At 44.7% G+C, this 22890-nt stretch overlaps 1 protein-coding gene across 4 annotated transcripts in view; it reads right to left on the reverse strand.

Moving 5' to 3' along the window:
- Positions 1–22890, reverse strand: part of PIK3AP1 (phosphoinositide-3-kinase adaptor protein 1) — a 176287-nt gene that overhangs the window by 19691 nt on the left and 133706 nt on the right. For all 4 annotated transcript variants that reach the window (XM_082406515.1, XM_082406517.1, XM_082406516.1 and 1 more), the window contains exons 9-13: positions 16959–17054; positions 12718–12915; positions 9197–9262; positions 7146–7351; positions 4252–4324 (exon numbers count right to left, since the gene is read on the reverse strand). In XM_082406515.1, coding sequence (XP_082262641.1) covers positions 4252–4324; positions 7146–7351; positions 9197–9262; positions 12718–12915; positions 16959–17054 — 639 coding nt within the window. The remainder of the gene's footprint in view (positions 1–4251; positions 4325–7145; positions 7352–9196; positions 9263–12717; positions 12916–16958; positions 17055–22890) is intronic.

Below are 22890 nucleotides of genomic sequence, written 5' to 3' on the forward strand. Positions count from 1 at the left end.
CAAATTAAAGAAAAATCACCATTGTTTTTCTTTTCTAAGGCAAATGAGGTTTCCAAATGAATAGAGTCAGTCCTTGAGTGGAGTGGCCTCCATTCCTGGAAAAGGTCCTTCAAGCAGAAATGCCATTCATCGGCCCTAATTTTCCTATAGGTCAATGTTATCCTGTGTCGATGGTTTTCAAATGTTTTTTTGTTTTTGGTGAAGCAGGATTCTTTCCTCTAGTGAAAACAGAAGCTCAGTATAGAAAACAGATTTTTTAAAAAGGAGCTGCAATGGTTGAAGCAGAGTAAGTGGCCCCAAACCCTGTTCCAATCCTAATCTACTCCCCTACCCCGTCCCCAACTGCCCCCCAGTTCCTACCTGCTACCCCTACAAGCATGGATGCAGCAGCATTGGAGCACCTGAGTGTGAAAATCCCCAGAATAGGCAATTTCAAGTTAGAATGTACTAAATACACAATCGAGTTTTACGCAGAGATCTAGCATATCATATTTACTCAACCATAAATGATGCCTTCTCTTTGGCAGATGCTCTGATGACCTTGGGCCTCACCAGGCAGTACAGGGTCCAACTTCCAACTGCCTGAGCTTTCTCTGGGAGCCAGATTACAAGCACCCGTCTCCCAGCAGGCCTCACCCAAAGACACGGGAGCTGGTGTCTAAATGCCCCGCGGGAGGGATAACTCTTCCAGAGTGTTCTCCATTGACTCCCAGCGTCTCCGGGGAGATGAAACTGCAGTCTCCATGGTGCTAACTGCACGCTGCTGGCCGCCTTTCCTTCCTCTCTCACTTCCCACCCGTTCCTGTGTTCTCTAGGATCACCTCCCATATCAGCTCAAATCCTTGTCAGGGAAGAAAAAGTTCTAGAAATGGATAGTGTTCATGGCTGTACGTTATTTTGAGTGTACTCAATGCCAGCAAATTGTACGTTTACGTGCAAATAGGAAATTTTGTCTTATGTACATTTTACCAAAATAAAAAACAAAAATATAGGGAGACTCTTGGTGCTGATGGATACAACATTCTCCCCATGTGGGCTACTTGTGGTCCCCAGCCGTTCTGGCTCAGTGTCAAATCATACATAGTTTAATCTTTTAATAGTTATGACATTAATTAAAACCCTTGATGTAAAAAGTAAAAATACTTAACCCTTCACCAACACCACCCCCAAATCCTGGTCAGGGGTCTGCTTCTTGAAGAGTAGGGTAGCAGGGAAGGTAGGGCATCTAAACCATGTTCCTTTGGAAAAATTTAGACATTGACCATTCTAATCTAGACTAGAGCCACTGGTGGGTATCACTTATTCGGAGCCTGATTAGCCTTGAGTGAACTTTGTATAATGTGTCGAAAGCCACGATTCCAAGCCTGGCCCCTGGATGGTGAGTCCCAGCTCAGCGCACTCTCCCTGGGAAGCCCTGGCTAAGAGGATGCCAGCTGGTGTGCGGGTGGTTTTTAGAGTGCCTCCATGTGCCAGGCACCGTGCCTGACCCCAGTTATGCCCTAACTCATTGAATCCTCAGAGCGACTCTACTGGATGGGCACTTGTATTTGTGCCATTTTGCAGATGAGGACTGAGGCTCAGGCAGGTGAAGTATCTTGCCCATGGTTCCCAGCTAGTTAGGGGTGAACAGTGAGCAGGAACTTGACCTCAACCCTGCTGGCCCCAGGGCCCATGCCTGCAACCCTCTACTCCTCGGCGTGCATGTCTGTCTTGCTTCCATCTCTCCAGTGGGCCCAGGTGGAGCCTGGGTGGGCGGTACATGTGTGATGACACCAGTAGCTCGGTTCTGGAGCCCAGGCTGCTGAGCACACATGACTCCAACCCTACGACTCGCCGGCCTGCAAACACCACGTGCCCCACCAAATCGCAATTTTCTTGACACTACCTATATTTAAAAGCTTGAAATGTTTCATTCAATCAAGGCTTCTATTGACCTCTGGGTTCATGTGCTCTAGTTTTAAAAAGCACCTCAGCCCTCTACCACCTAGAACCCTATTGTCTGACTCTAGGATGACGGCAGCTCTTGAAACAGATTTTCTCCCTTCTCTCCTTCTTCCTCCTCTCAAACAGGAGGCAGACGAGTATGAGGGTGGCTAGTGGCAGCATACATTTAAAACTTAGTCACCCAGGCAGGAGTCTGAGGATGACCCCTCTGACCTTCTGCCACGGTTGTATCCTCTTTACCCCTCTTCTTCCAAAAAGTCAAAATCAATAATATTCACTAGGCTGTATTGCTTGCAAAACACTGTGCTAGGCATTGTGGGACAGGCTGTAGCTGGGAAAACCAGACCTACACAAATAAAAGACTAACTCATGAGCTACCAGATGGTGAAGATCGCATCTTACAGGTCTCTGTATCTGGCTGGGTGCCTGGTGCTCAATAAGTATCTGTGGAATGAATGAATGGTGTCACCAAACGTTTCACTCAAACCAACCATTCCAACAGAGATTTCTTGAGTTCCACCAACGTACTGTGCTACATGCTGGGGATTCAGCAGCGCACAAAACAGACAAGTTCTTGTCCTCACAGAGCTTATGCAGGTGGTGGTGGCAGGGTTGGGGGGAGAAGGGGTGTGGAAAATAACCATGAGGATAGAAACATAATTCAAGTCTGTGATTTGTGAGAAGAGGGTGAGCAATGGCACAGGATGTGAGTCGTGGAGGGCTACTCTGGAGATAATGGCAGAGAGAAAGGCCTAACTCTGAAGTATGAAAAAGAGCCAGTGGGTAAGGATGTGGGAAAAGAAGTGGAGGGGGGACAGCAAGTGCAAAGGCCCTGGGCAGAATGCCCTTGGCATGACAGAGCAACAAAAAGCAGTCCATTGCAACTGGAACACAGGGTGTTGGGGAAAGTGGAGGATGAGCTCAGGCATCACATCATGCAGGGCCTTGTAGGTCACAATGAAGAGTGTGATTTTACTCTTGGGACAAGAGCCCCCAAGGGTTTTGAGCAAGAGAGTGACATCATCTGATTTTTATTTTTGAAAGGTAGTTGACTACAGTTTGTAGGATTAACTGTAGAGGAATAAGAATGGACACAGGGAGACAACTGAAGAGGCTTCTGCATTAATCCAGGAAGAGGTGATGGTGGCTTGGATGCAGCTGTGGCATGGAAGGTCGTCAGAAATGATAACATGTACTTTGGAGGCAGAACTTCTGGGAATTGCTGATGGTTTGAAGGAATGAAGTAATAACAACCAGAGGCAACAGAAAAGAAGTGCCAGGTGGATGGAAGGGATACTAGGTTCTATAGATGCTCAAATGAAGGAGTGCAATGGCCAGGAGTGATCCAGGAAGGCTTCACTGAGAAGGGGCTGTCAGGGCTGGGTCTCTCAGCGCTGGTAGTTTCATACAGGTGAGGAGGGAGAGGCATGAGCAAGGGGCCTGTGGCAGGAAGAGGTCCTGTTTGAAGACCAGGGTATTACCAGACTGACCAGGTTCATGGGAAGTCGGGCCGTTGATGGCAGCTGGAGACAAACTACAGAAGTTATGCACCAGCGTAGTTCTTTACGCAATGGAGTGCCATTCAAGATCTGAATGCCTCTGAAAGTCTTTTCTTGCCAGCTCTTCTTGGTATAAGGCCAGTGTAAATAACAGAGACACACCATGCCAGAGGCTCTCAGCGAGGATATGCAGTGCGGGCAAATGCCCACTCTTTGCTCAGGGGTGGTGGTGCCACATGGGTAGCACCTGGGGGAGGGAGGGTCAAGGGGAACAGAGGGGCCTCATCCTCGGTGAGCACAACTGGAATCCATGGCCCTGCTATTGGGTCCCCACCACACATGGCAGGAGCCCTGCTGCACCTGAGACCGGGGCTTCCAAAGCAGCGTTTGGTGTGGACACCGATGACGCAGTGCCCTGCTTGAATCAGAAACAGACACTATGTGAATGGGATTTTCTCTTTTCTCTGCTCAAAAAAAAAGTGTCTTCCTAAATGCCAAGGGGAGAGTCAGGTGCCTGGGGAGAAAGCATTATCATCCTCTTTCATGGGAGGACGGATGCAGAGTTCAAGCCTTCCTTTCATTCATTTGCTGACATGCCTTATGTGCCAGGTACTAGATTTATAGAATTAACAAGACAAAGCCGTTGCCCCAAAAGACCTCACAGCCTAGTGGGGGACCCAGATCTATAGACAGGTGATAGGTGCTGGGCAAGCATTCTGCCCACTGAGGCCCCAGCAGAAAGGAGAGTCAAGGACAACAGAGCACAGCAAAGTCCCCCGGCATGCAGCACCTCCAGGAAGCCATATACCTGTCTGCTTTCCTGATTTTTGCTTCTCTCTCTGTCTTCGGGTGATGCTATCTCTTAGCCGTTTAAGATTTTCCTGGAAAAAAATTTAGCTTATTTTAAAAATATACACCAGAATTATACCGTCTGGGCATTAGAGTTTCTTTCTGATTTTATGACATTTGCAAGATATATCACATTGCAATAACATTTCCAACGTGCAGATGAGGCTGGAGTGCATTTGCAACCGGCTCCCAGAGAAATCCAAGCCCTCTTAGAAGTTGTGCCTGAAGAGAAGATATCTTGTCCACAGCAAAGTATTTCCCCTCCTCTCTGGTTCTCAGCTCCTTTCCAGCCTTATAACCCACCACCCACTTTGCACGCCCCTTAGACAAGCCAGTCTCCTACTTGCTTACAAGCTCTCCACCTACATTCCTACCTCTGAGACTGTGTTCTCACACATTCCCCTGACCCTGAGGGACATGGATTCCATGACTTTGTTCCAAGCCTGGGTCAAGGCCCACCTTCTAAGCGCCCCCTCCCATATTGCTCCAGTCCTTACTGCTGCCCATGCCATCTGCCACTGGGCTACACTGCCTTACCCTGTGTGTGTGTGTGTGCGCACGCACGTGTGTGCGCGCGTGGTCTCTTCAGAGGTACTGTGAGCTCTCGAAGGGCAAGAGACCAGGTCTCAGACCTTTCTGTAATCCTGCGGTCTGGTCTATCGCAGTCATTCAATAAATGTTGAACAGACATGTGAGGGTCAAGATTTGTTGCTATTTTGGTCAATAAACAACAATCAGCTTGAAGTTAAGTGTCTGAGCAGTCTAGGGAAATGCCCCAGGGACCAACATCCAGACCATCTGGTTGGAGCAGAAGGTTCCCGTGAGGGAGCCACGGAGGCAGGACTGAAAGGTGGGTTGGGTTGTGACTGCAGCTGAGAGACTGAGCTTGGTCCAGGAAGCAGCAGGGAAACATGGGAAGTTGTGGGCTGGCCATAGCTTTAAGGTCTGGCAGAGAGGAAGGGGGAAGGAGTTGGAGGCAAGGAGACCCACCAGGAGACAATGTCATAGGGCAGAGGCAGGCGATACAGGCCAGCACGGGGATGTGGCAGAGGGAATGCAAAGAAAGGAGCAGAGGCAAGAGGAAGAACGTGACGGAGAAAGACCAAGCGAGACACACAGCTGGCTGGATGCGGGGGGTGTGGAAGACGAGCCCAAGAGAGGCTGATGCCTGAACTTCAGCGTCTGGAAGATAACAGTGCAGTGAACAGACACAGGGCGTCGGGAAAGGGCAGCAGCCTCGAGGGACGGTTTGCTGTTGGATGTGCTGCAGGTCTAGGGCGCTTCAGGGGACACGCTCAGCTGGTGGCTGGAAAGGTGTTACCAGAGACACAGACTCAAGAGTCACCTGCACGGAGAAGCTGAAGGCAACCTGGGCGGTGCCTGCTCACGGGAGGGGAAGTGAAGGAGACAGAGGGGTGGACAGAGGCGTGGAGGGAAAGCACGGTGGGGCAGCCCCGGGAATAGTCTTCACACCCTCCAGTCCTTGCATGGGGGGTGCTCTGGAAGCACCAGGAGGCTGTCAGAGCATGGAGTACTCGGCATTTACTGTGTGTCAGGCGTGCTGAGGGCTTTACGAGGTTTACATAGTCTAGTCCTCTCCCTTCACATTTCAGAGATGGGAGAATGGAGGTACAGAGAGGCCAAGGTCATCCAGCCCGAAGAGGCAGAATAAGGCTGAACTCAGGCTGCCTGGCTTCAGAGTCCTGGCTTCTCCTAACTACTGTGCCACGTGGCACCAACTTGGCAAGGAGAAAGAAAATCGGTGTTTGGCCAGGACCAGCCTGTTCCCCGCAGCCCTTCAGCCTCCCCGGGTCTCCTGGGTGACGAGGGCCCTGGGTTCCTGCATCCAGACCCCCAAAGGGAGGAGGACAGGCTGGGAGAGCAGGTGACCCTGTTTAAGGGAGCGCTCAGAAGGCAGAAGGTGTAGTGCAGGGTGCACAGGCTCTGGAGTGAGAAAGGGCTCGTTTGAATCCTGACTCTGCCTCCTCACCTCTCTGGCCTCACTTTTCTGTAAAATGGGAGCAATGACACTTATTTCAACACAGGCTGTGAGGGGTAGAAGAGATTAGGTCCACTCAACGCTTAGCACAGTGCCTCAGATTGTTGTCAGAGATGGACAAATGCAGCTTTAGGACTCACGTCCCCACTTCTCACTGTGTGGAGTTACATATCCTCATGCTAATAGCAAGAGTCTCCCGACAGCCCAGCCCTCCAATCCCAGTCTCCTCTTGAGTGGTAGTCATTCGGATGGGCGTGGGCTAGCCGTTCCCAGATTTTTGCCTTTGCATTTGCATACATGCCTACAGTTTGTGTGTGTATGTTTGTGTGTATGTGTATGTTTGTGTGTGTGTGGGGGGGGGATGTGTATGCATGTGAGTGTGTTTTAACTTGAGTGGTTTTATGTCTGAGACTTGTTTTGTTCACCTAATCATAATTCTTGGGAGCTGTCCAAGTTCTCTTTGAGTTCTGAAGTATGATAGTTCTGTGGGAGTGTTGGCAGTAGGAGTAGAGAGAAGGCCTCTGAGAAAAAAGGTGGAAAGCAAAAGTATAGGGCCACACACAGAGGGAAGAGGCAGGCGCAGAACTGGGCCTTGCAGTTGAGTCTTGGTTCCTGATCTCTAGCCTCACGACAACAAGAAAAGCCATCCAGTTCTCAGCCAGGGAGCCACGTGGTTACAGACAACAGGTGACAAATACACATATGCACTGACACACCGTGACACCCAAACATGTTCTCAGGCCCAGTCACAGGTGTGCAGTTACAGCAATACACAAGACAGCCACGGACCCAGCCCTCCTCCACTGTCTAGCAGAGAAACAGACATAAAACAAAGTCCATCTGGAGCCAGTTACCTGCTGGAAACGAAAGGACTCAGACCGCTTCTTCTGGTTGAGCTGCCACTCTTTGAAGTGGAGCACGGCCTCATCCACGTTGACGATGCCCAGCTTCACCTGCTCCTGGAGGGTAATAAGCTGCCGCTGGCCTGGAGTTTTCATCCCAGCAAATGGGTCATACACGCTTGACTGAGGCCTGTCCCTCCAGGGTCTGACAGGTGGCTCTGGAAAGGATGGAGAAACTCAGCTTGACAGCACCGCCGCTGGGGAGAGCCGACCGGATGAGTGGGGTTAATGAGGCTGGTCATGGGCTCAAGAGGATGTGTCTCAAAAGAACAGTTACGTGTGGAACCGAGAAAAGGGAGATATGACATGGAATCAGAGAGAGGGAAGCAGCTAATAATTTCAAATCCTGTGACACTGAAGTAGACAAGGCCACACCATTTTAGGAAGTAAGGCATCCACGGAGTGAGTCAACATGAATTACTGAGAAGCCTTTAGACCAGCATTTCTCAACCTTGGCACTATCGACATTTTAAACTAGATAATTCTTTGTGGGTGTTGTGTAGCTGTCTCGTACGCTGTAGGATGTTTAGCCTCATCCCTGGCTTCTGCCCACTTGATGGCAATAGCATCCCCTTCCTCAGTTGTGACAACAAAAAATGTCCCAGACGTTGCCAAATGTCCTCTGGCAGGTTGGGGGGTGGGGAGTGGAGGAGAAATCACCCCCAATTGAGAATCACTGATTTAGACTAAAATCCACTCCAGAAGAGAATATACAGGAAAGTCTAACCAGGCTGCTTCTCCCAGCACCACTTCCAGCCCTCCCCATCCTCCCTGCCTCCAAGCAGCATGGGGCACAGCGATTGTGGACCTATGGGTATGAACTGCCTGAGGAGACTGGAGTGCTAATAGAATCATGACCCAGTCCAATATCACCAGGTAAAAATTAGGTTCTGGGTCCCAGCTGACTCTCCTTGGGTTGTTCGTGTGCCAACCTCTCCTCCGTATTAAAAATGTATAGTTCTCTGCTTTGGATATTCTAGGGAAGTATGAAGCCAACTCCTCTCTCTCCAGGCTCTGTGACTCCACTAAGTTCTGTGGGGAAAGAGCTACTTGAAGAGGTGATGGGGCCACTGGAGCATATGAAAACGACTTGACATTTCACTGCTTATTTCCTGTAGGGCTATCTTTGATTCTAAATTTCTCCAGCAGGACCCCATGTGAGCATTGTGATTCAGGGATACTGTATGAAGGAAAAAGAGAGATGACTTCACCAGTGGGTATTGAAAAAGCTTCAAAGAAGCTAATGTATCATTCTTACCAACCATTTACTCATCTGTCTACACACACTGACATACCTTTCTCCCAGGTTTGCCCTCTTCCAGGCTGTCTTTAATTGTGTTGGGAGATGGAGTGTGGGGACAAAAAAAAAAATGCAAAAGCCAATCAGTTCCAATCTCCTACCACCAAAGTCCTTAGGGAAGCTTTCAGACGTTTAGATGGTGTCATAGTTCCTTTTCAGAAGAATCATCAATGGGATAATACTGAATGCCTCTGGTTAGCATAAGGAAACTAATCAAGAACAAAAGAATATTTATCTCCTCAAGCTTCCTTAAAAGGTCTTTGGAAAAAAAAGAAAAATGTCACCCAGTGGCAAGCAAAATGCCTCAAATAAAAGTTGAATTAAAGTATAGTTTAGCTAATACAGATAGGGTAGGTAAATAGCACGGTAGGGCTGCATCACTAGGTAAAGATTGGGTGCTGGGCTGCCCACTTTCATCCTGTTGGTATCAGTCTCAATGTTTAAATTGTACTTTAGTGTGCCATTACAGACACTTTCTAGGGTATTAATGTCGTTGGTATGATCAATTTGTACAGTGTTCTAAGGCACCCCAATCTCTTCTCCTCTCCCTTTACCATCAGTACAGCTCCACTTCAGGTATCTCTTGGACCTCTCTGTTTTTCAAGGATAAGGAGCTGTTACACCTGGAAATCACTGAAACATGAACACTTCCACCACCCAGAAGTTCAGGTTATACAAAAGGAAGCTGAGAACATCTGCTTACCTTTCCTGATGCTCTCTGAGGTAACGTAGAAATTCTCAGGCCGCTCTTGACTTTTTTCTGCAAAAACTATGAGATAGAGAGTATTCTAAGTAAAGCCAAATAAGATCTCTTTCTAAAAGGCTTTATAATATTTTATACATTTACCAAAAATATTACCAAAATCTTGTACAAAAAAATAATAATAATGGATCACAACTTGGACCACTGTATGCAGTTCTATAAACCAAAACTTTAGGAGGCAACCAATGAGCAGAAGCTATAGGGATTATGAAACGAAGACAGACCAAACCAACAAGGTCTCAAATCAGAAAGACAAAGCCAGTCAGAGGACATGAGCATTTACGAGATCATTAAAGAAAAGGGTAAGGTGAACAAGATTACCCTTTTCCGAATCCTTGAATACTGAAGTGAGCCGTGGAACACCTTGAAGTTTGAGAATAAAAGGAAGTGCCACTTCACATGTCAACAAGTGCCATAAGACAGAACTCAGAGCAGTGGAACAGGTAAAATATGTGCAAGGCTCCAAAGGGACTTAGATGAAGTCAGTCATGCACAAGGGACACATAAAGACTTGTAGGGAAAACTGGGAAATGACAAGCGTTCACTCAGTGGTAGGACTGCACAGTGATTAAGTCTCCCTGGGCTCTGCACACGACTCCCTGGGTTCAAATCCTGGCTCTGCCATTTATGAGCCATACAACCTAAGACAAGAGGCTTGACCTCTTCTTGCCTCAGTTTTCTGATATGTAGAATGAGGATAATAATTGTACCCTCCTCTTTGTGGGGATTACACGAGTTAATACATGGAAAGTGCTGAGAATAGTGCCTGGCACATGTAAGCACTCCATGTTAACTTTTATTATTCACATCTAAACCTTGAGATTGATGCCAATAAGACAGCAATACCTTGGCTTGCTAGTTAACACAAGGGACGTCTACTCAGTGCTTTACAGTTTATAAAATAGTTCCCCATGTATTATTTCATCTGACCCTTACAATAAGGCTCTGGCAAGTATTATTATGCATCACTGTATACATATAGTATTATGATACCCATTTTATAGATGAGGAAACTAAGGCTAAAGAGGGTGAAATGACTTACCCAATGTTCCATACTGTACAGCTGAAAAATGCAAGAGCTGAGACTTGAATCCAGGTGTCCTAGACTCCAAACCATTGCCCTTTTTGTCATCTCCTGCCCCTCTCCTTTCCTTTCCTCCTCACAGTTTCCTAGCAAGTCCATCAAGGCTCTTTAGGAACCACCTATGCCTCTCCCAACTGAACTTCCCACAATGAGCCAGACCATCAACACCCTCTCCCCACCCCCTGCCATTTAGGCATTATCAATATATACTTGCAAGCTTCTTCATTTGGGTTCCCTTAGAAGCAGACCTGGGGGACTTCCCTGGTGGTGCAGTGGTTAAGAATCCGCCTGCCAGCGCAGGGGACATGGGTTTGATCCCTGGTCCGGGGAGATCCCACATGCCGCTGAGCAACTAAGCCTGTGCGCCACAGCTACTGAGCCTGTGCACTAGAACCCGCGAGCCACAACTACTGAGCCCATGTGCCACAATTACTGAAGCCCGCGCGCCTAGAGCCCATGCTCCGCAATGAGAAGCCCGTGCACTGCAACGAAGACCCAACGCAGAGAAAAATAAATAAGTAAATTAATTAATTTTTTAAAAAAAAGAACTCTGGAAAAAATGTCTCTTAAAAAAAAAAAAAGAAGCAGACCTGGGGACAATGATCCAAGTACATGTAGACTATGTGAGAGGTGATGGAGGTAAGACAGGGAAGTGGATAAAGCAGTAAATGGTGGGTTATCCAGTAAGTCACCATGATGGGCAAGCTGGGGAGCTCTGGAAAGCAATGTAGAGCATGAACCCCAGAGTTCTCCCAGTAGAGGGGCAAGTAAGCTAGGGTACTCAGCCATCAACTCTACTCAGTCAGTGGTTGAGGGCTGCAACCAGGGGTGATAATCCCCCAACTCTTCCAGCCTGTCCTGCCAGAGAAAGCCATCAGGCTAAAAGACACAGGTCCTAACAGGCAGGGTCCATCCAGTGAGCACAAAAACATAAAGAGCTGGGGGGATGTAAGCAGGACACTGAGTGTCTGCTACACACGCCAAAGGAGATGCCATCCAAGGGATGGCAAACCCTGGGCATTGATGGCACTAGGCAATATATAATATCCCCCCACTGTATTTCTACCCAATTTAAGGTTGCCAGATTTAACAAACCAAAACCAAAACTGAAAAAAAGAGTGCAATATTTGGGACACACTTACACTAAAAAATTATTTGCTGTTTGTCTTAAATTCATACTTAACGAGGCATGCTGTACTTTATTTGACAAGCCCAGCCCAACTACCTGGGGCTCTGGTTGAGGGCTATCTTCCCCAGTTTATAATCTTTGCCATACCTTCCACAACCTGCTTATACTATTAAAAATGGAATGGAAGGACTTCCCTGGTGGCGCAGTGGTTAAGAATCCTCCTGCCAATGCAGGGGACACAGATTTGAGCCCTGGTCCGGGAAGATCCCACATGCCGCGGAGCAACTAAGCCCGTGCGGCACAACTACTGAAGCCCACGTGCCTAGAGCCCGTGCTCCGCAACGAGAGAAGCCACCGCAATGAGAAGCCCGCGCACCGCAATGAGTAGCTCCCACTCGCCGCAACTAGAGAAAGCCCGCGCACAGCAACAAAGACCCAACGCAGCCAAATATAAATAAATAAATAAGTAAATAAATTTATTAAAAAAAAAATGGAATGGAGGTCAGGTGCACAGATCTGGCAATTCCTATACTCTTACAGTACTTGTAATCATATTAATAAAATCAAGTCCTGAAAGATAGTGAAACTGACAATGCTATCAGCATCTAACTAATGTCCCAGGGATCATTATGGGTCAAAACCCAATTATCACCAACTTTTATCAATGTACATAGGTACACAGCATAGCATTGTGGCTGAAAGCCAAGTTTGTGGAGTTAGACTCCTTGAGTTCAAATCCTGGCTCCTTGAGTTCAAATCCTGGCTCTGCTACTTGGTAATCAAGTGACCTCTGGAAGCCTCAAAAATGAGGGCTTACATTTTCCTCATCTGTAAAATGGGGATGATAATGGCCCTTACCTAATAGATTATTATGACATATTCCAAATAGAGCACTCTTGGTAGATTTCAATAAATGTTAACTATTAAAAATTAATAATAATAATAATGAGAGTTTCAGGAGATAAAAATTTACCAGGGATCTTGCCATTTGGAGTAGAGGGACATCTTGTTTATCTCTGTCTTCACACTATGCATAAATTCCTCCAGGAAGGCCAGAACTGAATCTGACCACTGCCCCTAGTCTAGTTCCAGAATCTGCCCCAAGCTCTGACTCTGTCTCCTGGGGCTGGTTGGAGACCATTCAGAAGGGAATGGTCTTGAGCAATGGTTCAGGAGGTAGAGGATCCAGGGAATTCCTGCTGAGAGGCTCTGAAGACCCCACTGTGCATCATTCCCTGCCACACTTGCCTTTAGAAATGTATGGTTCATTGTCAGACAGCTGGTGAGTGCCAGAAGCACTGGCCTCTGGCCTGGGCACTGGGACAGGGGGCCTGTTGGCCAAGTCCACGGAAAAGGCCTCATCATCATCCACTGTGTGATAAACATCTTCTTCCTGACCAAGATGGTGTACCTCCCTCTCCAAACTGGACATTCTCACGCTGTTGCCTAGAAACAGAGAGAAAGGTGACTGAAAGCAATTGTCAAACCCTGGGACCCCCAAGTCATGCAGCCAGCTGCCCCGGGACCCAGCCCTGCACATCAGCAAGCTGGCTGCCTCCACATTAGGTAGGGTCTGGCAGCCAACCAGACCGGGGGCCAGCCCCACCTACCTGCACACCCACAGTAGTTGGCCCTGCCACAACAGAAAGGCCCATGTAGCCCATGTAGGGGGCACCACTAGAGCATATAGCTCTGGTGACCAGAGGGGAGTGTGCTACTGGGCCCCACAGACATCTGCTACCTAAGGCCACCACTCTAAGATTGGGAAACATCACCAAGCTACCTAATACACAAAAATTAAAAGAGAGAATTAGGCAAAATGAGGGACAGAGAAATATATTCTAAATGAAGGAACAAGAAAAACCCCAGAAGAAGAACTAAGCAAAGTGGAGATAAGCAATCTACTTGATAAAGAGTTCAAGATAATGATCATAAAGATGTTCAATGAACTTGGGAGAGGACTGGATGAACACAGTGAGAAGTTTAAGAAAGAGCTTGAAAATTTAAGGAACCAAACAGATCTGAAGGATACAATAACTGAAATTTTAAAATACACTAGAAGGAATTAATAGTAGATGAGATAATACAGAGGAACAGATCATTGAACTGGATGACAGAATAGTGGAAATCACTCAAGCTGAACAGAAAAAAAGAAAAATGAATTTAAAAAAATGAGGATAGTTTAGGAGATCTCTGAGACAACATCAAGCATACTAACTTTCCCATTATTGGGTCTCTGAAGGAGAAAAGAGAGCAAAAGGGGCAGAGAATGTATTTGAAGAAATAATAGATGAAAACTTCCCTAACTTGGGAAAGGAAACAGACATTCAGGTCCAGGAAGCATAGAGAGTCCCAAACAAGATCAACCCAAAAAGGTCCACACCAAGACACATTGTAATTAAAATGGCAAAAATTAAAGATAAAGGGAGAATATTAAAAGCAGCAAGGGAGGGCTTCCCTGGTGGTGCAGTGGTTAAGAATCTGCCTGCCAATGCAGGGGACACAGGTTCGAGCCCTGGTCCAGGAAGATCCCACATGCCGTGGAGCAACTAAGCCCGTGAGCCACAACTACTGAGCCTGCGCCCTAGAGTCTGCGAGCCACAACTACTGAGCCCACGAGCCACAACTACTGAAGCCCGCACGCCTATAGCCCGTGCTCCGCAACAAGAGAAGCCACTGCAATGAGAAGCCCGCGCACCTCAACGAAGAGTAGCCCCCACTCACCACAACTAGAGAAAGCCCGCCTGCAGCAACAAAGACCCAATTCAGCCAAAGAAAAATAAATAAAATAAATTAAAAAAAAAAAAAAAGCAGCAAGGGAAAGGCAACTATTTAAGTATAAGGGAACTCCCATAAGAATACCAGCTGCTTTTGAGCAGAAATTTTGCAGGCCAGAAGGGAGTGATATTATATTTAACATGATAAAAATAAGCTTACAACCAAGAATACTCTACCCAGAAAGGATATCATTTGATTTGAAGGAGAGATAAAGAGTTTTACAGACAAGCAAAAGCTAAAAGAATTCAGCACCATTAAGCTGGCTTTACAGAAAGTGTTAAAGGGACTTCTCTAAGCAGAAAAGAAAATACCACAACTAGAAATATGAAAATTAAAAAAAGAAAAATCTCATTGATAAAGGCAAATATACAGTAAATATACAGATCAACCACTTATAAAGCTAGTAGGAAGGTTAAAAGACAAAAGTATTAAAATCATCTATATCCACAATAAGTAGCTGAGGGATACACAAAACAGATAGATGTGAAATATGAAATCAAAGACATTAAACATGGAGGCAGGTAAAAATTCAGGGTTGTGAGACTTCCCTGGTGGCGCAGTGGTTAAGAATCTGCCTGCCAGTGCAGGGATAAGGGTTCGAGCCCTGGTCCGGGAGGATCCCACATGCCGCGGAACAACTAAGCCTGTGGGCCACAACTACTGAGCCTGCGAGCCACAACTACTGAAGCCTGCACACCTAGAGCCCATGCTCTGCAACACGAGAGGCCACTGCAATGAGAAGACCGTGCATCACAACGAAGAGTAGCCCCTGCTCACCGCACATAGAGAAAGCCCACGCACAGCCGCGAAGACCCAACGCAGCCAAAGATAAATAAATAAAATAAATTAAAAAAAAAAAAAAGAATCCGGCTGCCAATGCAGGGGACACGGGTTCAAGCCCTGGTCTGGGAAGATCCCACATACCACAGAGCAACTAAGCCCACGAGCCACAACTACTGAAGCCCATGTGCCTAGAGCCCCTGTTCCGCAGCAAGAGAAGCCACCGCAATAAGAAGCCTGTTCACCGCAATGAAGAGTAGCCCCCACTCACCACAACTAGAGAAAGCCCGCACACAGCAACAAAAACACAACACAGCCAAAAATAAATAAAATAAAACATAAATAAATTTTTTTAAAAAAGAAATAAAAGGAATCCAAATCAGAAAGGAAAGAGAAAACGGTCACTGTTTGCAGATAACATGATACTGTATATAGGAAATCCTAAAGATGTCATCAAAAAACTACTAGAACTAGTGGTGCGTCCCTGGTGGCGCAGTGGTTGAGAATCTGCCTGCCAATGCAGGGGACACGGGTTCGACCCCTGGTCCGGGAATATCCCACATGCCGCGGAGCAACTAAGCCCGTGAGCCACAATTACTGAGCCCGTGCTCTAGAGCCCGTGAGCCACAACTACTGAGCCCACGTGCTGCAACTACTGAAGCCCACGTGCCTAGAGCCTGTGCTCCACAACAAGAGAAGCCACCGCAATGAGAAGCCCACGCACTGCAACAAAGAGTAGCCCCCGCTTGCCGCTACTAGAGAAAGCCCGTGCACAGCAACGAAGACCCAACACAGCCAAAAAAAAAAAACTATTAGAACTAGTAAATGAATTCAGTTAAGTTGCAGAATACAAAATTAATATACAGAAATCTGTTGTGTTCACTAATAATAAACTATAAGACACAGAAATTAAGAAAACAATCCCAATTACAATTGCATCAAAAAGAATAAACTACCTAGGAATAAATCTAACCAAAGAGGTAAAAGACCTGTACTCTGAACATTATAAGACATTTATGAAAGAAACTGAAGACAACACAAATAAATGGAAAGATATACCACATTCACGCATTGGAAGAATTAATATTGTTAAAATGACCATACTACCCAAGGCAAACTATGGATTCAATGCAATCTCTAAGAAAATACCAATGGCATTTTTCAAAGAACTAGGACAAATAATTCTAAAATGTGTACGGAAACACAAAAGACCCCAAATAGCCAAAGCAATCTTCAGAAAGAAGAACAAAGCTGAAAGTATCATACTCCCTGATTTCAAACCATACTATAAAGCTATAGTAATCAAAACAGTATAGTATTGGCATAAAAATGGACTAATGTAGATCAATGAAACAAATAGAAAGCCCAGAAATAAACTCATGCTTATATGATCAATTAATTTATGACAAAGGAGCCAAGAATACATGGGGGGCAAAGACAATCTCTTCATAAATAGTGGGAAAACTGGACAACATATATATAATCACTCTCCAATACAGCCTTGACTTAATAATACCTGTGTATGTTCCCCTATGTTCTCCTCCTTCACCAGAAAGTAAAGTCTCTTGAGGGTATTGATTATATCTTATTTTCCTTGTGTCCCCTAGCCCAACAACTAAAATAGTGCTTTGCTCATAGTAGGTACTCATTAAATTTTGGTAAAATAAAAATAAACAAGTGTATTTAAAATGAGATTTTGCTAAAGGCAACTTGTTTACCCAAAGCAGTGGCTCCAGTGGTGGGAACTTCTGGCTTACTTGTAATAGGCTGATGGGGGAGCTCATGGGAATAGAGTGCCTTCAAGCACACCATGTGCCATGTACATGGCAGCCCATTCCTTGAGTGGAGCAACCCTCATAGCGAGCCAGGCAATATCTTACATTTATTTCTCTTTCCCTCTTTTTGCTTCCCTGCTCACTGCTGCAATTTACCTTCTAAAAACTTGCGGATCATAGAATCCTTAGTGGTCCGAGAGAAACCATCTCCAGGGATTGGATTAGATGTACTGGCCTGAAGCATTTCAACATCTAGAAGGGAAAGGAGACTAAGAGTTTATATGTTGTTCTTCCACACAGGCAAGGACATTTTATAAGTGGATATACAAGGTTTGACAAATCAAGAGATTCAAGAATTCATTAAACCATCCATCTACCCATCCATCCATCTAATCACCCATGCATCCATAGGTCCATGCATGCATCCATACATCCAATTATCTACCTACTCAATAAGGACACTCAGTAAATATGGGGTATAAAGGAGAGCAACATGTACAACCTTCAGGCCCTTTCCTAGACCACAGGACTCAAAAGGTATAGATATGCTCATTTGTGTTTGAAAGAATTAGCTTAATTTTTAAATATATAACTGTAGTCTTTATAACAGCAAAAAAAAAACCGACAACAACAAATAATTGGAGGCAGAAACAACAAAGAATAGATAAATCGTAATTTATTTAAACAATGAACCATTTTCAACAGTTAAAAAGAATGTATGGGAGCCACTCTATCAACATAGTACCATCTCAAAAACATAACAACCAGAACTCTATTTTTAGGTCATTCATGCAATTGGTCATTTATAAGGAAGAAGCACATAGACCTTTGGTTTTTCACTATTAAGCATAAACCCATGGGGACCAAAACTGTGTGTGAAAACTATTCAATTGACACAGCAGATTCTACTAAAACCTTAGTAACCAACATTACTTTACGTTACTATATGACTCTGAAGTATGCATTTTGGGAGCAAAATTTCAGCCTTGTGTTAAAAGTAGAACTTTGATAATATCAAGAGGTTGCGTTCAGTAAGGCATATCACACAGTTACTGGGGACTTGTTTGCTTAGGCAAAATATGTAGTTTGAAGTTGAATAGTATACTTTGAGAAAAAAAATCATTTGAATTTAATCAGTACACACAGATATACTGTTCCTACTACTTTGATCTTTGGGGACCAGTTAAATACAGTCTGGTGAATTTGTATGAAATATTTATATTTATATCACATTTTCCAAGAATATTAATTGAAAAGAGGTCATGGTCATAAAGTTATGTTAAGGATAATGAACTTCACGTGACATAATCCTAGTTTTGAAACAAAATATCTGTATGTACATAGAAAAAAAGCCTGGAAAGAAATACATCAAAATGTATATAGTGGCTATTTCTGAAGTAGTATGGATAGGTCATGGACATTTCAGACCATGGATATTTTATTTTCTATTTTACACTTTTCATTGTCTTCGAAATTATCCATAGTGGCTTCTGTTGCATTCATATATGAGAAAAACCCTATCAGCACTTTTTTAAAAGGCCTAGGTAATTATGAGCAAGTATGTACAATTAGATTCCCAAAGCAAAAATAATTTCAGGTTATTAAAAAAAATTATGGCTCACCTGTCAATTACCAGATTACTGATTTTTTAATTATAAAACATACTGATTTTTTTTTTAAATTTATTTATTTCTTTATGTATTTATTTTTGGCTGCATTGGGTCTTCCTTGCTGCGCGCGGGCTTTCTCTAAGTTGCGGCGAGCGGGGGCTACTCTTCGTTGTGGTGCGCAGGCTTCTCATTGCGGTGGCTTCTCTTGTTGCGGAGCACGGGCTCTAGGCGCACGGGCTTCAGTAGTTGTGGCACGTGGGCTTCAGTAGTTGTGGCTCGTGGGCTCTAAAGTGCAGGGTCAGTAGTTGTGGCGCACAGGCTTAGCTGTTCCGCAGCATGTGGGATCTTCCTGGACCAGGGCTCAAACCTGTGTCCCCTGCATTGGCAGGTGGATTCGTTTTTTTTTTTTTTTAAAGGAACTCCTTTATTTATTTATTTATTTATTTTTATTATTATTATTTTTTGGCTGTGTTGGGTCTTCGTTTCTGTGCGAGGGCTTTCTCCAGTTGCGGCAAGCGGGGGCCACTCTTCATCGCGGTGCGCAGGCCTCTCACTATCGCGGCCTCTCTTCTTGCAAAGCACAGGCTCCAGACGCGCAGGCTCAGTAGTTGTGGCTCACGGGCCCAGTTGCTCCGCGGCATGTGGGATCTTCCCAGACCAGGGCTCGAACCCGTGTCCCCTGCATTGGCAGGCAGATTCTCAACCACTGCGCCACCAGGGAAGCCCTGGCAGCTGGATTCTTAACCACTGTGCCACCAGGGAAGTCCATACTGATTTTGAAACTTTCCAGTGACCAGGTATTACATTATTACATAGCATAGCTCTTACCCGACCTTGTTTCAAACTTTGACAATCTTTTGATAATCTAAATATAAATTTTGTGACCATAAAACAAAACAAAACATAATGTTGAGTGAAAAAGTTGCAGACTGGTGTTTGCAGTATATAAAGTATTTTATATAAAGTAGTTTTCAGTATATAAAGTAGTTTATATAAAGTTTTAAGGCCTATAAAATGATACTACATGTAGTTTATGAATTCATAAATATCTAGTAAACATATGAAAACATGCTGAAATGCTGGAAAGGATAAATGTTGAGCTCATGGTAGTGGTTACCTCTGGGAGGGAGGGAGGACAATCAGGTTCCAGAGGGGGTTCATAGGGGGCTATAATACGTAATTTTTTAAAAAAAGATCTGAGACAAAAGAAAAAAAAATACATATTCTTGATGAATCAGAATCTTCAAGAAATACAACATTTTTGAAAATTAATATGCTACCTTTTGCCCCCAAAAGGGGAAAATAAGATTCTATTTTTGTATTTTCTTGTATATGCAGAAAAAGAAACTCTGGAAGGAGATATAAGAACTTAAGATCAATGGTTTCCTGGAACTAGAAAGATGACAGACAAGGACTGGAAAAAGGTTTTTTTCACTGTTCATCTTTTTATATTCTAGTTTTTTTATCCTATTTAAAAAATAAAGGAAAGAAATGCAGAGCTCTGATCATGTTTTTGTTACCTTAAATATTATCCCAAAAAAGGGACGATAAACCAATTCCCTTTTTCTACCTTTTCAGTTTAATGTTTCTTGAAATATGTGCAGTGGAGACATTACATTTAATATAATGTACCTTGATACCCTCTGGTCCAAAGCCCTGTGATTCCAAATGAGTAAACTGTTAATTCAGTGAACTTCTCTTGTCAACACTGAATTCTATAAAGTAAACTGTAGAGAGATTAGGGTGACTGTACTGATCCTGAAACATACCTAGAAGTGTTTTAATTTTAAAAATAAATTTCTGGGACACCCCTGGTGGTCCAGTGGTAAGACTCTGAGCTCCCAATGCAGAGGGCCCAGGTTCGATCCCTGGTCAGGGAACTAGATCCCACATGCATGCCGCAACTAAGAAGTCCACATGCTGCAACTAAAGATCCCACATGCCGCAACTAAGACCCGGCACAGCCAAAATAAATAAATAAATAAATATTAAAAAAAATTTCTAAGAACTCACAATTCATTCCTTAAAAATTCAAGACCAGAAAAATGTCACTTATTTGAGATTTCTATTTAAATTGCTTAATTGTGGTTTTATGGAACATGTTTCTCATGGAGTTAGAAAACTGGGAAGAAAGACATATCCTACAGGTGTGCCTTGCTGGGAGCAGGACCCTCCTCTACCCTCCTGACTCCTACCCCTACAATCCCTCCCCCCTTAGCTGCCTGACCCTGACCCAGCCAACTTTTGAGACTCTTCATTCACAAACCAATAAAACACAGAGGAAAAGACCCCGAAGGAAAGACTTGCTTGCATCAGACACCCCTAGAGATGAGGGGAGGGAGAAGTTTTGTGGGCCTATCGTTGGGCTCTGTCATGCCCAGTGCTGCATCCTCCAGGAAACCACAGCCCCCTCAGGCTCCAGCATCTCTAAGAACCTGGTGAGGGCAGAGCAGCGTCAGGACAGTTTCAGTTTTCAATCACCAATAAACAGATCTCCCAGGCTGGCAACACCAGAGCGCAAACCTCACACACACAATCGGCCACCCCCACTGACAGTGGTAAAAGAGACATGCACGGCCTAGCTATTTCACTAACAAAGTTCAGTTTGAGACAACTGATTTCCACATCTGAGACGTAGCTGCAAAATTGAAGGAGCTACAAAGAGTGTTGGAAAAACAAAATGTAGAAGAAAAATGGAAACAGCAAGAGCAGCCCTGGCTGGACCTGGCATGCTTCTATAATAAGGATGCGGGCTTCTTTCCCTGGTACTATGACCCTATCATAATGTGCTGAATTTTATGTGGGTTAAAGAAAGAATTTTAAAAAGAAAAGAGAGAAAAAAGAATGAGCACCAGTAATGACATGTCAATATCACGATCCTTTGCTACAATGCACTGAGGAGGATGCAACATCATTGCTATGGCATTCTTGCCCCAAATTTATAACCTCAGTCCAATCACAGAAAGCATCTGACAAACCCAAACTAAAGGGCATGCTACAAAATAACTGATTGGTGTTCTTCCAAAGTGTCAAGATGAGGAAAGACTGAGGAACTGTTACACGTTGGAGGAGACTAAGGAGAATTAACAGCACGCACTGCAGGATCCTACCTAGGATCAGCATCTAGTCCTACCTACGAACAGAAAAAGAACATTAGGGGGAAAACCAGTGAAATTTTGAACAAGGTCTGGAGGTTAGTTAGTGGAATTGCACCAATGTTAATTTCTCGGCTTTAGTAACTGTACTCTGGTTATGTTGAGATGTTAATACTAGGGAAATCTGGGCGAAAGGTATACAGGAAGGGTAGCATTTTTGCAACTTTTCTCTAAATCTAAAAGTATTTCAAAATAAAAAGTTTTTTTTTTTTTTAAAGAAGAAGAACAGGTAGGAGGGAAAGAGATGAGAAAAGGAGAGGAAGAAATGCAACAGCAAAACTAAAGAAGCATAAGCCCCGGGAATGACCTATGCTGACCCTTTCCTGTCCACCTACACTATCAAGTCACCTTCCAGGGACTCCTGTGAGCCACGCACCTCTGGGTACGATGAACGAGGCAGGGCTAAATGAGCCACCTGTGACAAACAGATCTTTTTACTCTACGGTCATGCCTTCACTGGTGGTTAAGAGCATGATTTTGGAAGGAGAAAAACTAGGATCTGCTAAAGATCAGTCCTGAGACATTAGTAGAATTATTTCTCCTCCTTGAGGCACCCTAGAAGGATGGTGAGAGGTTTGGGCACTATGGTCAGAATGCATAGGTTCCAATTTTGACTCTTCCACTTCTGACTGTAGGACTACAACACCCACCCGTCCAACTGACTTTTAGATCCAACTTTTTGCATCCAGCTGATCATTTGGACTCACAAGATGACCGTGGGCCATGCTGGTGCCAGTCTACTCAGAAGGATGGAGGATACAGACCAGCAGGACAGTGCCAAGCGGCCTTCCTCATCTAGGGCAGTCTTTACACCAGTCCAGCAACTCTCACGCAAGGAGACAAGATCCATATCAGGCAGGTGGAGAAGCTGCCATGGTGTCTCAAAGGAGCAGCATTTCTCAACTCCGGAGTTTACTAGCAACTCCTGAGGCATTAGCTTCCAGGGTCCCCATAAGAGGCATCCAGAGACATTGCCCTCAGGGAAGCCCGAAGTATGGTGTCCTTTCAGGTATTTATAGTTTACATACAACTCCTCCCAGTTCCAGATGCAATTTACCACCAATTAGGGGTCATTTTTATCATAGGCAATGTTGCCTAGAGACATAATTGACATATGGCTCTTATCAGGTTACCAGGGTAACAGTGGAAGTCAACAAAGGTCAAATTCTCCTGCAGAAAGGGAAATGAGAGCTGTTACATTAACTCTTTGCCCACAATTATCTTGGGCCAAGTTGTTTACATCCTCTCAGGTTCTGTTTTCCTGTCTGTAAAATGGTGATAATAATAGTCCCTATATCATAGGTTTGTCACGAGTATTAAATG

The sequence above is a fragment of the Balaenoptera borealis genome (assembly GCF_965194805.1).
Source record: "Balaenoptera borealis genome assembly, chromosome: 10".
Lineage (NCBI taxonomy): Eukaryota > Metazoa > Chordata > Mammalia > Artiodactyla > Balaenopteridae > Balaenoptera > Balaenoptera borealis.